Source organism: Styela clava, chromosome 13 (genome assembly GCF_964204865.1).
Source record: "Styela clava chromosome 13, kaStyClav1.hap1.2, whole genome shotgun sequence".
NCBI lineage: Eukaryota > Metazoa > Chordata > Ascidiacea > Stolidobranchia > Styelidae > Styela > Styela clava.
The window spans coordinates 11,544,608-11,569,393 of NC_135262.1; the positions used below are offsets into that span (position 1 = coordinate 11,544,608).

Below are 24,786 nucleotides of genomic sequence, written 5' to 3' on the forward strand. Positions count from 1 at the left end.
AATAGTTTCTCGGTGTTTATTAAAACATTACGAGTTCACCAGACGACTAAAACTTCAAAATGTTCGCTTGTTTTTCATATCATATTAACCTTCTTTATTAAAAATAAACATTGAAACTCATTTATTGGACACAAAATGGGCCTATGAGTCGTTTTCTTAAATTGTTGTTGTTTTTTCTTCTTAGTATTCTCCTTGGTTCTGCATTTTTGTTTTAAAAAAATTTCTTTTTTTTTCAACAATTGGACCAATGAACTGTTTGCACTATGTGGCGGTTCCACGGTCAGCGAAGTTGGGAATTTTTCGATACGTTTTTCGGCAAGTAAATGGCCGATATATATATCGGCTATAAATAGCAGTTAAAAAACCTAAAAATGTTCGTAAAAGTTGTTTTATCTACAGTTGGTTGTGATTATTTATACACGGTGACCGTACATTTGAATCTATGTGTATATCCGCGGGATCAATCTATATGTGGGTGCTAAAACCCATGGGTCTTTTCTATAGGTGCAATAGTATGCAGGTGCAATTGTCGTGGGTTCAAATGTACGAGAACCTTCATACACTTATCTGGTTTATTGTTTTTATAATTAAATTACACAATGGGGGGAACCAAAGTCTCCAGTGCTTAGGGCACCAAAGGGGCATAATCCGCCCCTGGAGACCAGCGACTACCGATGATGTCTCCTCTGTTCCAAGTATCTCGAGGAGCGTGGTGTGGGAGGCTATGGGGTTGAACGCTAATTCAATCACTTTACAATGAACATTTCTGTTGTGTGAGATATCAACATTGCAATTTTGATATCTCTATTTTAAGTTTTTGCTCTACTGGATCAGAAGCTTTTTTTTATATTCAAGATTGCAGCTTCACTTTATTAGTTGCATATATTTGCACTCATGAGTGTTCGCAGATACAAACATGGACATTTCGCCCACCATCATATTTTCATCCACGAATATTTGTGCTGCGTTTTTTTATAGCTCAATAAAAATTGACACTTTTTGTCTCATAATACCTGACATTATGTTACTCTGCCACCTATCTTACCGGCAAAAATTACATACTCGTAACATTAATCGCGGAATGTGAAATATAGGAGTTATTCAAGATATCGATAGTCAGATATTGGTTTTTATTCAGTGCACTGGAGAAGTACCGTGATCATACAATCAAATACCAGTATTATTCAATATCTCAATAAACGGTATTCAAATGACAAGAACCTCTAGGTGGGCTGACAAGAATTTCTAAGTAGACTCTTTCTAAAACAAGTTCAATCAGACTTGATAAATGCGGACACGGTCACCTTCCTGTCGATCTTGAATTCGTGGGATTTATTAACCAATAATTCAACTTGACCACAACGAAACAATCGTAGGGTGCCATCGCCCCAAAGTACACTTCATATGGCTTCGAGGATATGAATGATAAAGGCGCCGCCATGGTTTAAAAACCACTAGGTTAATTTATAACTCTAGCATACGCTTTTAAAAATCCATGAGTGAAGCTTCAGGGTCAAACGGTCCATGATTTATTTGAAACTGAACCATGCAAAAAGGCTTCAGGAAAGCGGCCCAAGAAAAGTTGTTTCGATTCTTTGCAAAAAATATAATTAGTGATACGATACGCACTAGTGTTTTGCCAACTATTTCAAAGCTCATATATTCGAATGAAATATAATCTCAAAATTTACGATTTTAATCGTCTATGAACAAGTATATATGAGTGTTTCAATATGGCTTCTAGATTACAATTCATTGTATTTCATTTTGGTCTTCTGCAAGTGAATGGGTTAAAATAAAATAATGTAGATTAACGATTAGTACTATTCACTCTACGATGTTCGGAGCATTTCTTGATACAGTTTGTAGACCACAGCGTAAAGTCCATTGTAGGGACCAGAATTGTACAAAGCTCGAGATGTCACTAATATATAGATGTCTTCGAAACCGCCTTCTGGGACTAGGGCTTAATCACACGCATTGGGCCGAGTGTAAATATGCAACGCTTCGGTCCCATTTTATTGCCACTATTTTGGGGAATTCCTATTATAAACTCCCTCCTTACAATCACGAGCATAGCATGGTGGCCCATCGTTGTCACGCGTAAAATTGAAAAAAAAATGAAAAAAAAATAAAAAACACTGAAAATAAAAGTAAAATAAAAAAATAGAGGTGAAAAAACATGAAAAAAAAATTAAAAACAAAAATGCAAAAAAAAAATTAAAAATAAAAACGAAAATAAAATAAAAACGAAATAGAAAAATGCAAAAAAAAAACTCGAATAAAAAGAAAATAAAAAGGTTGACAACGATGGTCCGCCTCGTGGCCCAACGTTGTCACGCGTTTTTAATTTGAGAAAATTTGCTGCTGCTTGGGACCAACGTTGTCAGGAATAATCCTACGCGCACAAATGTGTTCCCTGGGTTTCTAACTCACTACTGATTTTCTTGAGCAATATCCAATAAATTAAATAAGAAAATGTTTTATAAATTTTCAATGCTACAAGTTCAACCAGAAGTAATATATTTATAATAATGTTAAAAAAATATGTAATTGAATACGAAAATTCTGAAAATTCGTTTTTACGTGTAGAGGGTAATTGAATTAGAGAATGCTGCTTAACTGCTCAGTTGCCCGGACACTCGTGCGATGCCGCTACCGTCTGACCAAAGGGGTTATAGTCGCTTTGCGTCTGACCGTAACGGTACCCATGCAATCACTCATGAAACGAATGGGAGATACGGATAATCTTGTAGAATATAGTGAATCAAGGGATGGATTATGGGTCTGGTATGTTATGGCTGTACGGTATGGGGCAGGCGCAGATGTTGTTTCAGTAGTCTATATTCTACTAGACTATCCGTATCTCCCATTCGTTTCATCGATACGGTCAGGCGCAAAGCGACTATAACACCTTTGGTCAGACGGTACCGGCATCGCACGTGTGTGCGGACAACCTAGCAGTTAAGCAGCATTCTCCAATTCAATTGCCTTCTACACGTAAAAACAAATTTCCCGAATTTTCGTATCCAATTCTATATTCTCTTATCATTATTATAATTATATTACTTGTAGTTGAACTTGTAGCATAGAGAATTTATAAAAGATTTTCATATTGAATATTGCTCAAGGAAATTCGAAGTGAGTTAGAACCCCATGGAACACCGTTTGTGCGCGTAGGATTTTTCCTGACAAAGTTGGTCCCAAGCAGCAGCAAATTTTCTCAAAATGAAAACGCGTGACAACGATGGGCCACGAGGCGGACCATCGTTGTCAACCTTTTTATTTTCTATTTATTCAAATTTTTTTTTTTTTTTTACTTTTTCCTTTTTGCTTTTTTTTATTTCGTTTTTATTTTAAATTTTTTTCAATTTTACGCGTGACAACGATGGGCCACCATACACGAGTGAGAAAATCTCCTCTCTTTTTATTTTATTTCAAATTTTTTTTTCAATTTTACGCGTGACAACGATGGGCCACCATACACGAGTGAGAAAATCTCCTGTCGATCGACTTCTCTCGGAATTTCACTTCAACCAAGTTGTCTACTGCAATAAACGATCTTCGAGTGAAGAAGATTATATTATTATTTAAACTTTATTATATACATCAGGGGTGGCCGACCTTCTTTCGATCGCGATCGACTAAAATCTTCAAAATAGCTCGCTATCGATTGGGCATTTTGATGCGACTGCTAATGTTGCAAATACGTATTACCTACCACACACTATTCTTGAAGTGAGACAATAATACGCATACTACATACTACTTTCGTATACCGCAGAAGTTATTGTAAGATTATTTCTAAGTCAAGATATACAATATTCGGCATTTCATTTTTAAACCATTGCAGTGGCAAAACTTTCATTTGTAACGTATACTATGCTCAACCAGGCTTGCCCAGACTCAAATACTGTATGTGTCGTATTTTATGTATATCGTATTTTGCGCACATACAGTACCTTATTCCTTCTGTTTTAAAACATCCAACAGACGCTGTGTTAAACCGGTTCAAGGCGATTTTGGGGATATATTATTAAATTCAACCAACATCACACGCGATCGACTATTCAAGACGTGGCGATCGCCGGTCGGCCGCGATTGACGGTGTTGGCCACCCCCGAACATAATCTAACATAAAAGTCACACAAACATGTGGCCTTTCAACAAAAATGATTAAATAAGCATTAGCAATTTTAACTTACCTATACATACAATGTACACAATTTAGGTAATCGCCATGCTAGCGTAATTATATTAAAGTTGTCGGCCAATTGAATCGTTTCTGCTGATATTTCATAACTGTTTCACAGCAGTAAAATGTATTCGCTTTGAAAAGAAAGAAACGGATTTTTCAGTTCAAATATAAATTATTTTGGTGACCGTACATTTGAACCCATACATTTGCACCGGTATATCCGCGGGTCCAATCTATATGCGGTGCTAAAATACATGGGTTATGGTTAGTATGGGTTCAAATATCCGTAAAAGAAATTCCGTAGGTGCAATAGTATACAGGTGCAATTGTCGTGGGCACACCTTTATGCATGCATACAACCTTTATTTTACGTCACCAAATAAGCTTATCAAATGTTCATATATCCGTAAAAGAAATTCCGTAGGTGCAATTGTCGTGGGTTCACACCTTTATGCATGCATACAACCTTTATTTTACGTCACCAAATAAGCTTATCAAATACCCGTATCCTTTACCCGCACTCGACAAAGCAGAAGCTTGTTATTAGGTTATAGCTGCATCATTGTTACGTAATCCAATCGTCAGATAGTGGCGTGATATGACGCCATAAATCAGGCGAGTGTTACTTTAGGACACGCTCAAGGCAGCAAATTTGGAGTTAAAATCGGATAAGCGCTGAAATGATCAAAAAAACGTTTGAATGTTAATTATTATTTCGTCGACATAGTTTTTAATGATTGTAGAAATTAGTCACCCGCTATCTAAGTGTAAACTAACGCAATCCCCATTTCTATTCTTTCCAAGGTATATTGCGATGTCACATCTCTCCGATAACAAATGAACAAACACACCTGAAAGTGGCGTGATGCCTCTCATTAACCGCAAGTGCCCACCGTTACAGCCAAAGCATTCCCGTTTTACGGTTACGTTAGCCTTGGTTTAAACTGATGCACTTTAATAACCTCCAGGGAACCTTTTTTTCAACGTCTCGCGCGTCTCGCCGAGCATCGTCATTTGATACCTATTTATGTGATTTTGCTTTCGGTGCCGTAGCATAGATTTTTTCTACTTCTTCAATCGTTGAGAAAAATCAGAACCCTTCAGGACATTTATCGAATTTCAAAAACCTTTTGTTTTTGAGGGATTTTGATTTTTTATTCAAATTTGAATAATTTCTCTGTAGCACTATGCTCGAATTTATACATGCCTAGCCAAATTTGCACTCATAAATGTGAGAGAATTGAAGAAAAAATAACGGTAGTTTAGCTCAACCACGGTGTCGAATCAGTCTCAGACGGCATTGTATCAGACAGCAGCGGTGTTTGCCGCAGTATATTGAGGATTAAGCGGTGTTGTTTCAGAATTTTTCTGTAACTAGCAAAATGTGTGATTTTAGTGAAAGTGCTGCTATTTAAATTAGTTTATTCACAACAAACTTTTTTTTTTATTTCGTCAGTCGATTTGTGTGATTGAAAATTCAATGATTTGCGATACCTCATTACTTACTGCATAATATTAAACCATTTTCAGATTTATATTTGCTGTTAATGATACAGAGGTTTGGTATTGTGTTGGGAGTTTGGTAGACTTTCTTAGCACTTATTCATGATATCGTCATTTCGGAAAACAAATAAAACACAAAGTTTGTACATTCTTGGACACACGTTTGCCTACCTGACAAATTCAAAAGCCCTTCATTGCTGCAGTTCAAATTTGTCTGAAGTTACTTGACGATGGAGCGGAGGCGATTATCGCAGACTGAGCGTCTCCAATCAAAAAATAGAAGTGGAAAATTGAGTAAAAGCGTTGAGCCAGACTCTGTCAGAGACAGGTAAGCGTGCATTGGCTTGTTTGTAAACAGATGATAAATTGGTTCGTCCATGCTCATGATAGGAATTGATAACGAGTCTTCCATAATTATACTTTTTTATATAGGTGTACTGACACAAGAATTGATATGTTTGGAGACCCGCACAAAAATGCCTACGTGTGCATAGAATGTCGATCCAAGATGGCAACCGAGGTTTTTGTTTCATGTTCCAGCATTCACGAACAGCCCGTATTCTGTTCAGCCTGTGTTTCTGGCAGGGAAAAGTGCCCTTGGTGCAACCGAGAGGACGGTAAAACATTTTAATGCCAAGTGTGGAAATGAGAATAAAAATATATATCGACTACTTTATTCTTTATTCATAGTATTTGTCGATTTTTTCTTTTTGTAATATAAAGCCTTATTTTGTAAATATTTACTTTTCCGGCTTATGCTGTCAAATTGCGGAAACCATTTTATGCCAATGTCAACTTGTAATGATAATTAATTTTTGTGTCTCCGTGTATAAAGAATGTTGCGTATATGAAGTGATACTTTCGAGATTTCGTGATTATACAGGGTGTGTATAAAGTCCCTTTACAATTTCAATTTTGGTATGAAGTCAGTTCTCGAGATATCTTAACCAGGTTTGTTGTTTTTGTTGATCAGTAATTGTTTGAGTATTTTACTTCATTCAATACATCTGCGAGGGCGAAAATAATATATGGTATCGATAAATTCCCTTTGGCTATTCTGAATGAATTGGGAGATAGATACCATTTGTACCAGTGTAAATGATATTTAAATAAGCTTTTATCATTACGACTTTTACTGGCATAATCTATAGATGTTCAACTACAATTTGTTATGAATTGCATTGCTCTGTCACTTTTCTTTCTTCCATTTTGCTTTTATTTGTAAGTTTCTATCGCTAAAGTGCTTCCTTGTAATAGGCTACTTCCAATAAAAATCTATTAAATTCAGTTGCAGTTTATTGTGTATTTAGGAGGCAGGCAAAAATATAGAGATTTAGATTATGGGTTGGATATCGCCCATCTGTGACCATTACACAAGGCAATAGCGTCAGTAATGATGTAATAACGTCACGACGGTTATTCGAGAGAATTGTCAGTCAGGGATAGAGGAGAGAAGAAGGCAACACTTTGAGGAGCGGTTTTCTCGCATATGAGAAAGCTGTATCACCTTGTGACCTGTCTCGTAGACATAACAGCGGTAAGAACCCTTGTCGCTTCCGCCGCTCTATTGGCTTATTGGTTAGTCACGAGTAGGGCTGGAAATGGTTAACCGGTTAACCGATTTCAGATGGCTAACGGTTACGATTTATTTTAACCGTTAAATGACATCTAAGGTACAAATCATCTTTATATCGTACAATTTCTTCAAATATGATTACGTCATCGCAAATTTATCTCTTGTGGCGTTTAATTTAAAGAATATTACTAACTGTGTGGGTAAGGACTCAATAAATGTGAAAAATAATGGAAGTACCAAGATTGCTGATAATTAAAATTTACAATGATAAATTCAGAATCATTTTTCGGTCGGTTTCGAAATATATTGTTCATGGTTTCATTGCAAAATCGGATATTCAATGTCATGCAACAAGTGCGCGGTTGATGCCGTTTTTCTTTATGATATATATCTCAAAAGTAGAATTTGCACATCGAACACTGAAAATTTGTCACATAAATGATGTTTAACAACGGAATCGGGTTTTCTAAAATATTTCCACATGCCCGAACCGGTTAACGGTTAAAGTGTTTTTCCTGAAATTCCCAGCCCTAGTCACGAGATGAGCCAGCTTCAGCGACCTCTTTTAGCTCGAGCGGCATTCCATTTTGTCCTTTGCAATAAATATACTACTCTATACGTCTAGAGCAGGGTGGTCCAAGCCCACGGCTTCATTATCTATGGCCCCCGTCGCAATAGCGGGAGGGTAGACAAAAAATCGAACAAAACAAAATTTGGTGTTGTTTCGTCATAAAAATACCCAGAAAATCTTTTTTACATCGCTAATGTCACTAAATTGACTAGTGTTACGTCTGGCTGAGGCAACTAGCGAAGTTGAATATTGTGCTTGGCCAGTCTAAATTGTTAACTGGCGTTTAGCATATTATCACAAATGGCATACAATGTGTTGAAAATTATGTATTGAATTCTTCTTTAGGTGTAACATAATGCTAATGTTTTGGGTGATTTTCAATTGTGTGATTCCCCAAGATACTCCAAACACATATGTATGAATCACTCCACCCTGTGCATATACGTAATAGAAACAGAAAGGTAGTTTAGCTTCTAAAGGTAATTTGAAAAGTTGTTGATCATCACAAAATACCATGAGCTTTACCTTTGTCATGGATTATGCCTATTTTCTTGAAATCGTTTTTTATTGGGTTAGTTAGAGACACGACTTTCCGATATTTTAGCCATTTTTTGATTGCATATTGTGTTTTTTAAATGAAATCATGTGAATTGCATATAACCAGTATTACTCATTGGATTGTTGACTTTCACTATGTCGAAGAATGATTCATTCTTACCCAGATGATTCACTATTTCAAATTGTCTCCGAATGATTCATTTCAAAAGTATGTAAATAGCGTGACAAGAGATTCTACTCAAGAAATAATTATATAAGGGAAAGGTCGTCGCTGTAATGAACTATCCGTACCTAAAACAAGAAGCTCCAATACAGTAAACCAGGGGTGTACAACCTTTGATAGGCCAGATACATATAACTGGGAGAGACCGCGGGCCGATACCTAGTTCAACATAGGCTTTCTAGTAGTTGCAGGCGCATAAATTTTGGTTATTGATCTTATGACATGCGTTGTTCCCTTCGCACAAGCTCTTGCAGCGCAAAGAGATGGGAATTATTCGCACGTACTAGATTAAAAACTCGTTCGCGGACACACCATTCAAAATTGGCATCTCTCCGTGGGCCGCACAATGTTCCCTTGGCATTTGGCCCGCGGGCCGCAGGAAGCACACTACAGTGAACAATTAACGAACGTATATGATTGAACAACCCCTTAGCTTGGCCCTTGGCAAACTATTAATCAATTCATCCATTACCTAATAAGATTACACTTCTGTGTTTACATACCTCACAAAAGTATTTGAAAATAAATCAAGATAGAAACATCCGCTCTAAAAAGTGTCTCAAATCGCTTGTGTGAGTGAATTTAATCTACTTTCCCAATAGATTTTGGTATATAGTATAGCACACTATTGCACCACAATAAATCTGACTTAGCAAGTAACGTAATCCAGTATTTTATGGCATTGACGTCGTTCTACTTTGCTATGACGTCAATTTTTGTTGTTATGGAGGATATTGAATGTTTGTTTTTTGGTTGTGTTCACGAGTATTGAAATCAATGACAGAGTCATGTTATAGAATATCGATTGCCACTTTTCTAATATGGAATCCTTAACCGCATATATGGAAGCCTTTCATTTCATAATTATCGTGGGTCAGTATCAACTCCTACAATATTCACTACTTTAAAAATATGAACTGCATGAATGACAGTAAAATAAAATCATCTAATATTGAGCGAACTCATTGATATCTGATCTGACTTTTCCATACTCCTCAGTACTTCACTCATAATCGTTTATATTTACGCAAAGCTTCAATTTGAATGCAATTATATTAACAAGAAATGATAGCACAAATCAAGCCTAAACGATTAGTTGTTTGCTAATCCATCGCAAACACCTAATTTCCCACTGAATAGAGTTACGAGGAAAATATCAGGTCTAATGGATCACAGAAGAACACACGAAAACAGGTAACTCTTTGACCAACCCCCTCCATTTCACTACTGCAAATTCGAAACGGACCGATCTAGAAAATATCAATAAATGCAAATTTTAGTCCCAACGACAATATCAATTTACCAAAACGATATATATATGCGTGTTCATATATTCAAACACAGAGTACATTTGTATTTAAAATGTGCTAAAAGGAATAAGGCGTGTATTGAAAATTGTACTCAATTATGCAAATAGTACATAATAAAATTACTTCGCGATTTTGTTCTATTGAAAAAGATTGGTTGATGTGAACTTCTATAAAAAAACAACTTTAAATTTTTTTCAATTGATTTTTGTTATCTTTGTTGATTTATTGCGGTGCTTACACAATATGGTAAATACCTTGATCTACAGATGAATTAACAATGATTACATCCCAGCAGCAGCTTGCCTTTAAAGTTCATGTTAGTCATAGTCAATATGACGCAATAGTACATTCATTTATGCAAGTCAGGTGTATGTGAGTTACTATTTTTACTTCTTTATAGCCGGTTAGTCCAAATTTGACCATGTTAACGTTTCTATTGCACAATTAAAAACTTTTTATAATTGTACTCTGTTATGTTCAGCATTCAAAAGTACCATGCTGTTAAGTGGGGCTCATGTTGGTATTTTTCAATGAGAATACACCATGCAAAAATATATAAATTGATATAATTATTTGATCTTTACAAAATAATGACCATTCTTCAAATGGATTGTTATTGAACATGCGCACATTTGTATGTTTTGTGAGACACAATATATTGATTATGTCCTAAAACGGTATATAGTGGTTTAATTTTTAACGACGGTTATAAATGCCCGAATAAAATATTTTCAAAATGTCATTAATGATTGTGAATCTTCTGCATGGTCAAAATTCATCGTGTAGGTCCTCATAGGTGGTCTCTATGTGAATGTAGAAGTGAAGATGGTGCCCAGTTGTACGCGCAACCTAGAATACACGTCATCAATCAAAATATACGCAAGCACTATTTATAGCAATTGTCCTAATCTTACTTAGTAGTAGAGTTTTTAGAGAGTACTTATGTTGAGTGACAATTGGCCCTAAATTTTCTAAATATTTTTAGAAATATTCTGATGATTCACCAAAGCGGATGGATGAAGGGTGAATCAGATATTCCTTCCTGCATGCGAGATAGCTTCAATATAAAACAGAAATTTATTTTTAACATTTTAAAAATAGATTGATTGTTTGGCAGGTCACTGCGGACTTTGATAAAGCAGTTCCTTATTAACTGTTGAATATTTAGGTAAGTAACAGGTATGAGGTTTCATCATCACGCATCACATGTAAAATGCTGACTTATAGTCTCCTTATGATGACTATGACTAATTTATCCGCCTTATTGAATTCAAACGTATTTCCCGAATGTACAAGCTTGTGACATGCTTATCAACTCGAGATCGACTTATTCCTAATTAATTAAGTTATAGAAAGACTCGAATTCGGTAAATTATGGCATAAATAAATGTGGCATAAATTTGATTTGATTTACCATGAATCCAAACAGCTGCATAAACCTTCAAATGACGACCCTAGTCTTACAATACTTTTATTGTAAAATTATTCCAATAATTTTTGTTTGTGGTAGGATCATTAATTATTACAAACCATTGAAGAGTAATGTCATAACAACGCAAATTTTCCCGAACCGCGGCTGTAATAAATAGCGCGCCCGTGCCATAGTTACGCTTGCAATGTCCGTTTAATACTTCTTGAATGTATAAATGAAATTTATTTCAAGATGGTTGTTCGTTAACCAACGTAGCAGGTATAGACAAACAACCGCATCAACGCAAAATGAATATTTATATTGAATCAAATCGTGGAAGCAGAGATTCAACATGTGCAATGTCCAATAACAATCTTGGCGATGTGGGTTAAAAATGTCGGTTCCCATCACATCCATCACCTCGCCTGGTGTGGGAAAATTGAGTACGCCTACCAGGAAACTTTCCGAGAGGGTTCAAAAAGATGACAATCTTCTTCTGACTATTTGTTGAATCAGTATCATCAGGTGGCAGAGTAGAGTACTCAGACTAAAAACCATTACATCATCATAATTACACGTTCTTCCGCATTTGCAAATCAACCATAGGGAGTGAAGGCGACAGAAAAGGCATTTAAACGGCCCTTTAAACTTTAAATCCTACGAATTTTTCGAAACAATTCAAAACAAACAAATTTGGAAATTAGTTCAATTTGGCGTAGCGAGCATGTCGATATACACATCACACAATATAGAATGATGAATGTTTTTAATTCGAAATAATTTTTTATTGTATTCAAACAGGGTACGTGTGATGTCAATTTAATAACCTTTTAATTGTAATCTATTTTACTGCCATTTTTTAGTTATCATATACGTTTGTTTTTAAATTTTTTGCCAGACAATTTTATAAATCCAGGTTTGCGCTTATTGCTCTACAAGTAAATACCAGATAAAGACAAAATCGTCGCATCATCGAGTGGAAAATTTTATCAAATTCTCCGCTTTAGTTATGCTAGGTTTTTCGTCATTTTGTTCTGGTTCACTGCAAATATTTCTCTTGTTACATCAAATAAACCCACGAAACGCCCAGGAAATTTTAGCGTTTCCATACCAACACATTCCATACGTCACTCTCGCGTACCAAACGGGGAATTTTATCACGCACCTATGGCGTGAATAGAGTGATGATGTTTTGTGGCTTTGAAAATGGAGAAAAATCTTTTATAACATTACGCCTTTCATACGCCCACAAATTTGCTTGATTTTATACCGACAGACATTCGTTACGTCACTCGCGATTACTGAAAGGGGAATCTTAAGCACGCTGCGTATGTGTGATCGAATTGATGATGTCTTCATGGCTGTAATTAAAATAGTACTCGAAAGAGCGCGTGGCAACAGCAAACTTACCATACGTCATGTTTATGTAGGTATGCTGAAAAGTAACGTTATGACAATACCACGCAATCACAGCTCGAATGATATTGTCGCAACAGGGAAATGTCATGGGGGTATTCTAAAAAGTAACGTTATGGGAACGTCACAGCGCGATTGATATTATATTTAGTTCATCTAATTTATAAAGAGGTAGAGATGAGCATACAATTACATTAAGTTATTTATGAAAAGTTTACCTACGTACTGTTTACACTGCTATGAAGTTCGCCACATATGAAGAATGCCGTTGTTTTGAGTTTGTTTTGTCTGTTTAATTTTCTTCAATAGGTAGCTAAATAATAGATTGATTACATTGTATCAATATTAGGGCAGCCACTTAATTCTTATGGACATAACAAAATTTCAAATTTTGGGGTAAAAGGGTGTGTTTGGTAGTTGGTACAATATTGAACTATCATTTGGGGAAATAAAAAATGGTACAACTTTATTCAAATTCGCAATACGCGAAGTCCAAATTCCATTTATTGTGGGCGTAGCAAAGGCGCGATTATCATATGACAGTAAATTACATCATACCGGTTGATAGGAAGTCAATGCCTGCATTTTGTGATATGAAATTATAAAAATCTACTATTGCAAATATTTACAATAATACAGCAATGAAATGGCTAAGCAAATTTATGAATAATATTGTTCTGGCAGGATATGTATCTGTCCATTTTTGGTGGCACTCAGCCCACTAACCGAAAAATAAGAATCGCAACGTGATATAAGAATAAAGTTATCAATATGTGTGTCTGTTTATTTATTTTGATCTTTTTTGTAAATATGTTCCATACAAGCCAAGTGCCATTCGTGTTAATCTTCGCTCATGTATCGCCCCAAATTGGTTGGTTTCGTTAGGGTTTTGAGTCTTTCTGGCTCGCCGGGTGGAAGGGCGTTATGGGGTGTGTGGTCAAGCGTTACTCGCAAAATTACTTTTTGTCGCATTTTTTATGCGAGAACAAATTACATTCACTGGAAAAGAATACGCGTTACCCATTAACCAAGCATGATTCCTTTATATGAATCGGAATTCATTATGGAACGTGGGCGTATGTTTGCCAGTCGCATTTTATATTTATGCCAGAACATTCCATAAAAACCGACACGACAACTCTACATAAAGTAATCACGTGGAGAATTCGTGGTGACATTTGAATTGCTAAGCTTGACGTAAACAATAACGCGGGAAAATCAAGCCTGGCAGACAATGACGTTGCATGTCTTGCATGTATATTTGGACTATTATAGGGATAGATTATAAAGCATAAGTTAGATAATTTGATCGAAACTATCGGAAATACTAGGGTTTATATTTCACTAATAAATACGTCATTGGAAAGCTTAAATCACGTAATTCTAATTTATTTAAAAATCTCAATTCTGGCCTCTATTTCTGTATAACCACTAGTCACTGCCATACATATCAAATAACTGTTGCGCAAATCGTTTTTTTTGGTCCGTTGAAATGCTCGGAAATATTACACATGACCTATGTGGACAATGAAATAAGCGTGGAGAAGGAAGCATTTTCGTGTATATATATATTAATATATTTCAAATAGTAAAAAATAGCAAAGGCAGAAATAAGTTTTAATCAAAATATTATTATAAAAATTAACAAAAAACGAGAAACTTGTAATGTTACAAAAGTTATTTGTATCAATTTGATTGTCCAATGCATCTGTGTGCAACATTTTTCGTCGTTGACGTTGAAATATGGAAACGAACTGCAATGAAACAGGATGAATGGTTTAAAACCTGTGTTCCACCTATCCCATCAGTGACGACCGCCAGCGGTTCCGTTCCTGAGTATTTTATAATACACTAAAATACTCAATATTTGTCTTGAGATAACGAAATATTCAACCAAAAATATAAATGAAATAAATCTTTTTGAGCTTTTTATAACTATCGCCTTTTTATATTTTTTTATTATGATATCGCCTGCCGTATGACCAGATATTCTTCATAACTTATTGTGATGCAGAACGACACAGTAACTTGTTCACATTCAGGAAAAATGCTTTTGAAGTACTCCATTCAAGTGTGCCAACGGATCATGTAGGTGTTTTGAGATAATATCACTGACATTAAGCGAACGTCATCTTCTGTGTTGGTGTGTAAAATTAAGTCTACAGTTAGGGCAGTATTCAATGTCCATTTCACATTCGAGGCATAATACAGGCATAGGGAAGCAGCATACGAAGGAAGCCCTTGCTTCTCGTAAGCCACATATTATGCAAGTTCTATGTACGGGTGCTGCATCTTCAACTTCAATATTTTTTGAAGATTCATCTAATAAGATTTTTCTGACTTTCCTAAATGAAAAAATCAAAACACCGGTAACTGAGTTATTCGTTAAATAATAATCAAGCACAGCGACAAACAAAAATGTAATGCCAACGATCAAAGTTATCTTTTATAGAAGAACATTTCCAAACTCTGAAAAGTATTATGAAAATACTTTGTCTCACAAAAGTAACTTAAATTAGGCTTAAACTTTTGATTGAAGAATATTTATAGCATTATTTTTTTTTAATAAATGTTCGCGCTATTTTTTTTTTTTTTTTGCAAACTAAATGAGGGTATTATATTTACCTTGCGACAGTTACATCATCATCTGAATGAGGCGATAATACTATTTTTCTTTTCGGTTTTCCTGATTGTATATACCCGCCAAAACCCTTGGCCATTGCAACGATGTATCTCTACACAACGTAAAGCTGTTTGCCGCGTATGCAACGCTGTTCAGTTTACTTCTTGAATGTTAATTAATACCACCGCTTTGTTTCTCTTATATCGAGGTTATTCTTCAAAATTAGTATCAGATGTAACACGATGGAATTACCCTTCCTTTAAAGCTGCTTCCTATATTACATTTTGGTTATTAAATATAATATCTGAAACAAAATAAAATTTAATTATCGTTTAAACTTCATTAAACTGTACTCCCTGTCGATTTCGCACAGGTCACACCCGCGGTATAATAAAACAGTCAATGGTCTATCTCGTCGTTCACAAAACGAGAGCGTTTCCATGAGAGAAGCTATGTAAAAAACCGAATCACTCGATTGAAACGAAATGCTAGACAAAAGACGCGTACATCGAAGGCCCATGCATCATCACCGTCATACCTAAGATATGCGAATGTCGGAAGCCATAAACTCTATTCCATCACGTGAACATAGATCAGACAAAAATATTCTTTCGTAATCAATTCCCACATTATTATTTTAATGACCCAAGTACATCATATATATATAATATCAAATCAACTTTATTACAAAACTAAGTCCAATTGGTTGAACGAAACGCGTGTCGCAGAATAAAAAAAAATTCCATCACACTATGCAGATGTCATGTCCCAAGTTGAATACTTGACCCTGCCTCAATATAAATTATGAAACAAGTTTGACGAAATATATACCTAAATTCTAATCAGAAACTAGGACAGGCGCCGGCTAAACTTACGAACCTGCGTTGCAGCCAGCAGATTTTAACTGAGACTCGTACAGAGTTAGCGACGCGCTTTAGTCCGCTTTTTTCTCGTGGAGACAATACTGTTCCCGTTTTGTGTAGCAACGTTCGACTTTTGCCGACGTTACCAACCTAGAAGAGCCGTTACCCTTGGGGAGAGTCCTCGGAAACTTTAATTTATAAGTGGTTGAATTAAATATGTACAAAAAAAAACAACTTTCAAATGCCCTTGAAATTGCTTGACATTCATCATAGTCATTATGCTGTATTGAAGACATAATACCTGTAATAAATGAGGAAAAAAACATGAGTGACATCGGCTAACAGACTGGAAATCTGAGACCACGTAAATCCATATAGAAATACCCAACGTTGGGCGTCAATAGATGGTCGCAATTCACCTACTATTTAGCATACAAAAAATCTTTCTAACATGATTGTGTATATTTAAAGCTTTAAACGTAGAAAACATATACAGTATGCCTATACCGTGATACTATGTTCGAGGATTTCAAAACTTATTCAAAAATTGAAACGTTAGCAATTTATATTCATTTCGTTTGAATACTCGTGGGCGTAAAGTAAAACGCTTTGACGTAAAGTCTATGAATCTATCACATTCTGATAACAATCTAACAACCAAAGATCTCATCCTATCCTAAAATTAATGATCAAATTATTTCATAAATGAAAATAGATTTCATAAATGAAACTATTGCAACTGTCAAATTAAACCGTCACCTGAATGTACCAAAGGCGTTATGTTAACACTACGATCACAACCACACATAAGTATACATTACCATGATTCAACTTTGCGGAATGCTACTTCCTTGCGAGGTTTCAACAATAAACGAAGAACTCAAATTTCACTGTGGCCTGAAAGAATTTCATTCATAAAATAATCTCTCCTTATTTTCATTTCTCCGTGTACTTTGATCCCTTGAGAGCGACTCAAGATGTATTTTATGAAGCGACTATGGTTACATAGTAAAGATTGGAACGGATACATCTTTCTACAAACTTGAATCACACACCCTTTCATACCTAACAAGAAAAATATGAATTTCGAGTTTTTTACATACTTTTGGTTTCGCGAACTAATCAGTTATCACAAAACGTCATGTCGCCAATACGCGTTCACTGAATGGCATTTACATTCATTTCGCATATAATTAAATTCCAATTATTGTTTGTTCAACCACAATATTCGATTGACAGAATAGGTTTGTTCAACACGCCCCTTTCTTCCAAAACTACCACATTTATTTAGTCACAACCCAGTTCTGAATTATCACACCAGCCACACACCCCCGTCGGGCCAAGAAGCTATATATAATGATCCACAAATACCGCACGCGCAAAAAGCATGTTCATTGAATGCTCTTCGCCCGATAAAAACGTACCAGTAGCTACGTAGCTCCACATTGGGTGCCATGTAGATCATCAGCGGATCGCTTTGCGAAGCCGTTGTGGTTGGGATATAAATCGCCAATTAATTGATCAATTGCTTTAAATTAATAGTTCAAGATGAGGTCCCTTTGAAATTTATTACTTCTGCTATTTTACTGAACTCTGGGTTGTAGACTTCTGAAACCCGTTGCTTTGGAAAGAGCACTGAATATCTTCGTCTCGTTAAAATGCGCCAAAGTCCACTAAAATTGCCTGAAATCTAACAAAAACTCAATAAAACGTGCAAAAGCCACCTAAATACTAGTAAAAAAAGCTACTGAAACCTACCAAAAACTCATAAAAATGTGCGAAAATGGAACACGTTTTAAACTTTGTCCAAGATATTACAGAGCATTACACTGAATATAAAACGATATTTTATAAGTAAGTATTCGAGGTTGGTAGAAACGTGTCATTTTGCAACATAAAATAAGTCAAGTTTGTTTAATCTCTTGACCTATACGTTCAACAAGCGAGTTTTATCGGCAGATTCTTTCCCTAGTTGTTCACATATATTATATATTGGCTTTCATCTTCCTATATAAATATACTTCTTCCTAAACCTACTAAAAGCACGTGCTGTAAAATTTTGCGGTACTCGACAATTGCTAGTAAAATGAGTTTTGGAATAAGTATATTGTATTATGACTTAACCCACATTCAATATGATTAATAACTAGAGTGCCGATGATCAGCTGACAGATCAATAAGCAATAGAATTTTTATGGTTTGGATATGTAGGCGATTGATGTCTGGCGCTTTTAAAGTAGTTTTTGTGTCATAAAAAGTACAAAGGAGCAAGGTAGAACTTTTGGCGAATAAGAATGGTTCAAATATATTGACTTTCATCTCTACTGTATTTACTTCTTTCTAAACCTACTTCAAGCACGTGCAGTAAAATATTGCGGTACTTGATAATAGGTTTTTGCAAATAAGTTTTGGAATGGGTATATATCGTCACGCTAATAACCGAATTGCGTAAGTCATTTTTGGCGATTTTGAGTTTTTTATAAAATAGGTATTTATGTAATGCTGCGCACCTGTCTGTTAACTCAGATTTTATTTTAAGAATTCCGAAACCCATAAAAATAGAGATTTAGTATGACATGCACTTTTATGCAATTGTTTCGTCATAATAAATTATCATTGTTAACACAGGACTGTTGTGACGTCACAAAGGCGAAATAACCTCTGCGAAGTATTTTCGAGTTTTTGCATCTCGGATTCTAGCTTAGCGCGTATTAATTTGAATTTATACTACAGTATAGGAAGACGTGCACTAGTGATATTCACTGTCCGAGTCCAATTCACCTTGGTTGGCTTTTGTATTGGGTGCATTGCTGTTTTATTCTTTATATTTAATCTTAGTGTTATTTCGGTGGGTGTGCAGAACGTGTTATATTATTGAAATATATATTTTTAAACATAAAAAATAATGTAATTGAAACTGATTAGCTATTTTTGGAATTAGACATTGTAGATACTGAAAATTACATTCGTTTTTGGAATGTTTAGTTTTTAGGACTGGTGCATATAGTAAAGTTGCAAAATTGCGTATGTCCCCAAGTCATAGACACATTTCTGCCCAAGTCACGGTGCGCCATTATGACGTCACTTAACTGCGTCATAGAAATTAACTTAAATCCGGCTACGATCAAAAAATTGAACCATGGCAAATTATTGACTCTCAATGGCATAACAATTTCATTAGGAGGTTTTTTACGTTTTTCTCAAAACTGCTGAAAATGACTTACGCAATTCGGTTATTAGCGTGACGATATACTGTATTATGGCTTAACCTTCATTCATGTCTGGTGATTTTAAAGGACTCTTCATGTCATAAAAAACATAAATTATATGTATATATACCCGGCATAGATATATTACCGGTGAAAAACTTTCTGGCGTTTATGAAAAGTGCGAGACCATTGGACAAAATCCAATGGGTGATATATCATGGTGAAATACATACGCTTTTAGTAATAAAATAGTAGCAATATATTCAAGCCACTGAGGCCAACCAGAGCCTTAAAAGATATAAATATTCAATAAAGGTGGTGTCAATTTAACTGTCTTAGAAAGTCGTATATCAAACGATGATATAATCTAATCTTTTTCATTTAAATCTTATCTTAAAATCAATCACAAAAACGTCGAGCTTTGATCAAATGTTTTATTGTTCAGTACCCCGAATAGTTGACCTCCGGATGGCACCATGTAATTGGACGGACCTTACCGTATTGAAAGGACACATATTTAAAGATTTATAACTCGTTAGCTAACATATTTACGCATTATATCGAAACACTGTCGCTGTAGTGCTATATATCCCCTGGATAGGGCGAAAGAATGTCAATAATGGAACCGCTCTTGAATAATTGTATCTCAAAACACATCCCCAGTTTGTTCAGATTACCCAACTAACAAATCACTAACGAAATATTAGTCCATTCTCAACAAAAAGAAATGTTCAGAATGGCGGTACCAACTACTAACGATGAAATGTTTCTCCTGAAAATCGTATTCTTTATAGACACAACGTGTGGTGATTTCGTTTCAATGAACGATGTTTATTCGGCACTATCATAGTATTCGTACCAAGATGGCGCACAACCTGCTAACTCTAACATGGTACACATAATATCTTTAGGTTGTGCGACATCGTGGTACGAATAATACAGGAGCACAGTTTATTCATTGTGTGATGATGTCATTCGAAATGAACAGAAACGTCTAGAGGTTCAGATAGGATCAAACAATTTGAATATCGACCAAAGTCCAATCGATATTTACATAACGTTACCTGAAATCGTCGTGGACTGAAATAGTTCCGGTCTGTTGCTCAGGACAACTGGCAGATAACTACACCCATAGTGCGCCTCTCCAAAAACAAGATTGACTGACCATGAAAATCACGAGTGGAAAATTACATACATTAGAAGATTATTGAAAGTTTAAAATTTTATTCACTGATTCCACCGTTAACTACGTGGACAAACTCTTTCATAGTCTACAATGAAAGTTCCAGAAGTTTTGGTAATATAAAGAGGTATACGCATTTTTGCGAGGGTCGGCCTTTAATATTGCGGGACCATAGACGAAACGGGAGCCTGTAGAAAATTGCGATATCCACTGCGACACATACCCAGAAGTGATCTAAGGCCTACACAGCGTGCATTAGTTTGCGCACTGCACATAGTAACCGACAACTCTACATAAAGTAAACACGTGGAGAATTCGTGGTGACATTTGAATTGCTAAGCTTGACGTAAACAATAACGCGGGAAAATCAAACCTGAAAGACAATAACGTTGCATGTCTTGCATGTATATTTGGACTATTATAGAGATAGATTATAAAGCATAAGTAAGATAATTTGATCGAAACGATCGGAAATACTAGGGTTTATATTTTACTAATAAATACGTCGTTACGTTGAAAAGCTTAAATCACATAATTCTAATTTATTCAAACATTTCGATCCTGGCCTCTATTTCTGTATACCCACTAGTCACTGCCATACATATCAAATAACGCAAATCTTCTTTTTTGGTCTGTTGAAATGCTCGGAAATATTACACATGACCTATATGGACAATGAAATAAGCATGAAGAAGGAAGCATTTTCGTATTTATATAATAATATATTTCAAATAGTAAAAAATAGCGAACGCAGAAATAAGTTTTAATCAAAATATTATTATAAAAATTAAAAAAACGAAGGAACTCGTAATATTACAAAACTTATTTGCATCAATTTGATTGTCAAATGCATCTGTGTGCAACATTTTTCGTCGTTGGCGTTGAACTATGAAAACGAACTGCAATGAAACAGGATGAATGGTTTAAAACTTGTGTTCCACTTATCCCATCAGTGACGACCGCCAGCGGTTCCGTTCCTGAGTATTTTATAACACACTAAAACATTCAATATTTGTTTTGAGATAACGAAATATTCAACCAAAAATATAAATGAAATAAATCTTTCCGAGCTTTTTATAACTATCGCCTTTTTGTAGTTTTTATTATGATATCGCCTGCCGTATGACCAGATATTCTTCATAACTTATTGTGATACAGAACGACACAGTAACTTGTTCACACTCAGGAAAAAATGCTTTTGAAGTACTCCATTCAAGTGTGCTAACGGATCATGTAGGTGTTTTGAGATAATATCACTGACATTAAGCGAACGTCATCTTCTGTGTTGGTGTGTAAAATTAAGTCTACAGTTAGGGCAGTATTCAAAGTCCATTTCACATTCGAGGCATAATACAGGCATAGGGAAGCAGCATACGAAGGAAGCCCTTGCTTCTCGTAAGCCGCATATTATACAAGTTCTATGTTCGGGTGCTGCATCTTCAACTTCAATATTTTTTGAAGATTCATCTAATGTGATTTTTCTGACTTTCCTAAATGAAAACATTTAAACATCGTTAACTGGGTTCTTTGTTAAATAAAGTTTGACTTAGTCGAAGTAGTTAAATGTTATTAATATTTTTTTTTAAACAGATGACTACGTTTGCAAACTGAATGAGGGTATATTTACCTTGCGACAGTCACGTTGTCATCTGAATGAGGCAACAATATCCTTTTTCGTTTCGGTTTCCCTGATTGTATATTCCCGTCAAAACCTCTGGCCATTGCGGCAATGTATCTCTACTCTGTGCAAAGCGTCTCCAACTCTGTTTTGTAAGTATAAAACACTGCTATGTTTTCTCGTGTTTTGGGGTTATACTTCTTCAAAAGCAGTATCAATTATACGCGATGTATAAAAGCTTCTTTAACGATGAATCGTAGATTACATTTTGGTTAACAGATAATATCTAAAGAAAGTCATATTTTTATCGTTAATAATTTATTTAAACAGTACATATAGCAGATTTCTCGCAGGGCGCACGCGCGTTTGAGAATGCAATAACCAGGAATGAGTATCAGAAGCTGTATTTATGTTGAAATGAATGAATTATCTCTCGCATTTACAAGGTGAGAGAATAGAACCAACCAACCGAAACGAAATCATATACACAGCAAGCACACATTGAATTTTCGAGGCACTGTTTGGGTAGCAGATAATTTAGTAACCGAGTAAAATGCCTTACATTTTAAACAGTACATATAGCAGATTTCTCGCAGGGCGCACGCGCGTTTGAGAATGCAATAACCAGGAATGAGTATCAGAAGCTGTATTTATGTTGAAATGAATGAATTATCTCTCGCATTTACAAGGTGAGAGAATAGAACCAACCAACCGAAACGAAATCATATACACAGCAAGCACACATTGAATTTCCGAGGCACTGTTTGGGTAGCAGATAATTTAGTAACCGAGTAAAATGCCTTACATTATGTGCATTATAAAGATTGTAACGACTCGTGTGAATTGAATAATTTAATCAGATTTATTTAGAACTTCATTATTAACTGTAGTATTGCCCTATTTCGGACTGGTCGAATGCGATAACCAAGTCTGAATATTACAAGCTCTCCTTAAGTTAAAATGAATGAATTATCTCTCGAATTTACAAAGTTAGAATTAGAGAATTACCCGACTAACCGTACCGAATCACTCAATCGAACATGCTGTTTGGGAAGCAGATACTGAAGTGTACAAATTCCGGAAGCCATCCCTTCATAATACTCATCAAATTAACTTAGACCAGACAAAAAATTGCTTTTGTACATAGTTCTCACATTATAAGAATTTTAACGACGCAGGTAATCAGATAATATTCAACTTTATTACAAAACTAAATCGAAAGAACACGCAGACTTCAATTAAATTGAAAGAGAGTCTTGTTTCATAATAGAAAACAGTTCCGTTGCAATAGGCAAACGACGGGTCCAGGTTAAATATTTGACCCTGCCCTAAAAGAAATTACGAAACAAGTTATATGAAGTAAGTCATAACTAAATTCTAATATCAAAACGTCGACATGCTCTGGTCAAACATTCGACCCTGCGTTGAAGCCAGCCGCTTTCAATTGAGACTTGTGCGAACAAATCGGCTCGTATTAGTTCGCTTTTTTCTCGCGTGAGGAGAATTCTGTCCCCGTTTTGTATAATAATTGTCGACGTGACATATGCAAAACATCGGCATTGGTCGCAGTTCACCTACACTTTAGTTGATCTTTCTGGTAGTGTGTTCATTTTTTAAAAATCTGGTGGGCGTAAAGTGGAACACTTTGAAGTAAGTAGGCTACCCGAATATATCACATTCTGATAACAATCTAATAACCAAAGATCTTATCTTCGAGTCAATGATTGAATTATTTGATAAGTTTTTATAAATGAAACTATTGCAATTGTCAAATAAAAACTGTCGCCTAAATGTACCAAATACGCTACGTTAACACTACGATCGCAATAACACATAGGTATATATTTCAATGGTTCGACTTTGCGAAATGCTATATCCATGCGAGGTTTCAACAAAAAAACGAAGAACTCAAATTTCACTTCGGCCTGAAAGAATTTCATTCATAAAATAAGATCTCCTTATCTTCATTTCTTTGTGTACTTTGATCACTTGAAAGCGAGTCAGATGTACCAGTCAGTTACCACAGAACGTCATGTGGTCGATACGCGTTCACTGAATGGCGTTCATATTCATTTCACATAAATATGAATCCCACATATCGTTTGTTCAACCTCTATAATCTATTGACAGAATAGGTTCGTTTAAAACGCTCTTTATTCTAAAATTACATTTCTTTAGTCACAACCCTTTTCGGAAGCAACATACCTGACACACACCCCCATGGGCCCAAGAAGCTAAATATAACGATCCACAAATACCGCACACGCAATAAGCATGTTCAATGAATTCTCTTTCCCCGACAAAGACGTACCAGTAGCTACGTAACTCCGACATTGTGTACCAGGTAGATCAACAGATCCCTTTAGAATATATTACTACTGCTATTTTACTGGACTCTGGATTGTAGACTTCTGAGACTCATTGCTTCGGAAAGAACACTGAATATCTTTGTCTGGTTAAAATGCGCCACTAAAATTGCCTGAAACCTAACAAAAACCTCATAAAACGTGCAAAAGTCACCAAA

At 35.5% G+C, this 24,786-nt stretch overlaps 2 protein-coding genes and 1 long non-coding RNA gene across 3 annotated transcripts; 1 reads left to right on the forward strand and 2 right to left on the reverse strand.

Moving 5' to 3' along the window:
- Positions 1 to 5,166: 5,166 nt before the first annotated feature.
- Positions 5,167 to 6,988, forward strand: LOC120333465 (uncharacterized). Its single transcript, XR_005568230.2, has 2 exons — positions 5,167 to 6,029; positions 6,134 to 6,988. It is a non-coding gene; the product is annotated as an uncharacterized LOC120333465 (long non-coding RNA).
- Positions 6,989 to 14,134: 7,146 nt separating this feature from the next.
- On the reverse strand, positions 14,135 to 15,683 carry LOC144431339 (uncharacterized). The gene is made up of 2 exons (XM_078119358.1): positions 15,392 to 15,683; positions 14,135 to 15,111 (listed from the first exon to the last, which is right to left on the reverse strand). Exons 1-2 carry the CDS (start codon positions 15,484 to 15,486, stop codon positions 14,895 to 14,897), a joined length of 312 nt encoding a protein of 103 aa, XP_077975484.1. The 5' UTR covers positions 15,487 to 15,683; the 3' UTR covers positions 14,135 to 14,894.
- A 5,601-nt stretch (positions 15,684 to 21,284) lies between these two features.
- Positions 21,285 to 22,731, reverse strand: LOC120333463 (uncharacterized). The gene is made up of 2 exons (XM_039400896.2): positions 22,272 to 22,731; positions 21,285 to 22,134 (listed from the first exon to the last, which is right to left on the reverse strand). Exons 1-2 carry the CDS (start codon positions 22,364 to 22,366, stop codon positions 21,918 to 21,920), a joined length of 312 nt encoding a protein of 103 aa, XP_039256830.2. The 5' UTR covers positions 22,367 to 22,731; the 3' UTR covers positions 21,285 to 21,917.
- Positions 22,732 to 24,786: the final 2,055 nt, after the last annotated feature.

Coding starts and splice junctions, on each gene's coding strand:
- LOC144431339 (XM_078119358.1), bottom strand. CDS start 15,486: ATGGCCAAGGGTTTTGGCGGGTATATACAATCAGGAAAACCGAAAAGA. Junction 15,112..15,391: donor GATGATGTAACTGTCGCAAG/GTAAATATAATA, acceptor TTTTTCATTTAG/GAAAGTCAGAAAAATCTTAT.
- LOC120333463 (XM_039400896.2), bottom strand. CDS start 22,366: ATGGCCAGAGGTTTTGACGGGAATATACAATCAGGGAAACCGAAACGA. Junction 22,135..22,271: donor GACAACGTGACTGTCGCAAG/GTAAATATACCC, acceptor GTTTTCATTTAG/GAAAGTCAGAAAAATCACAT.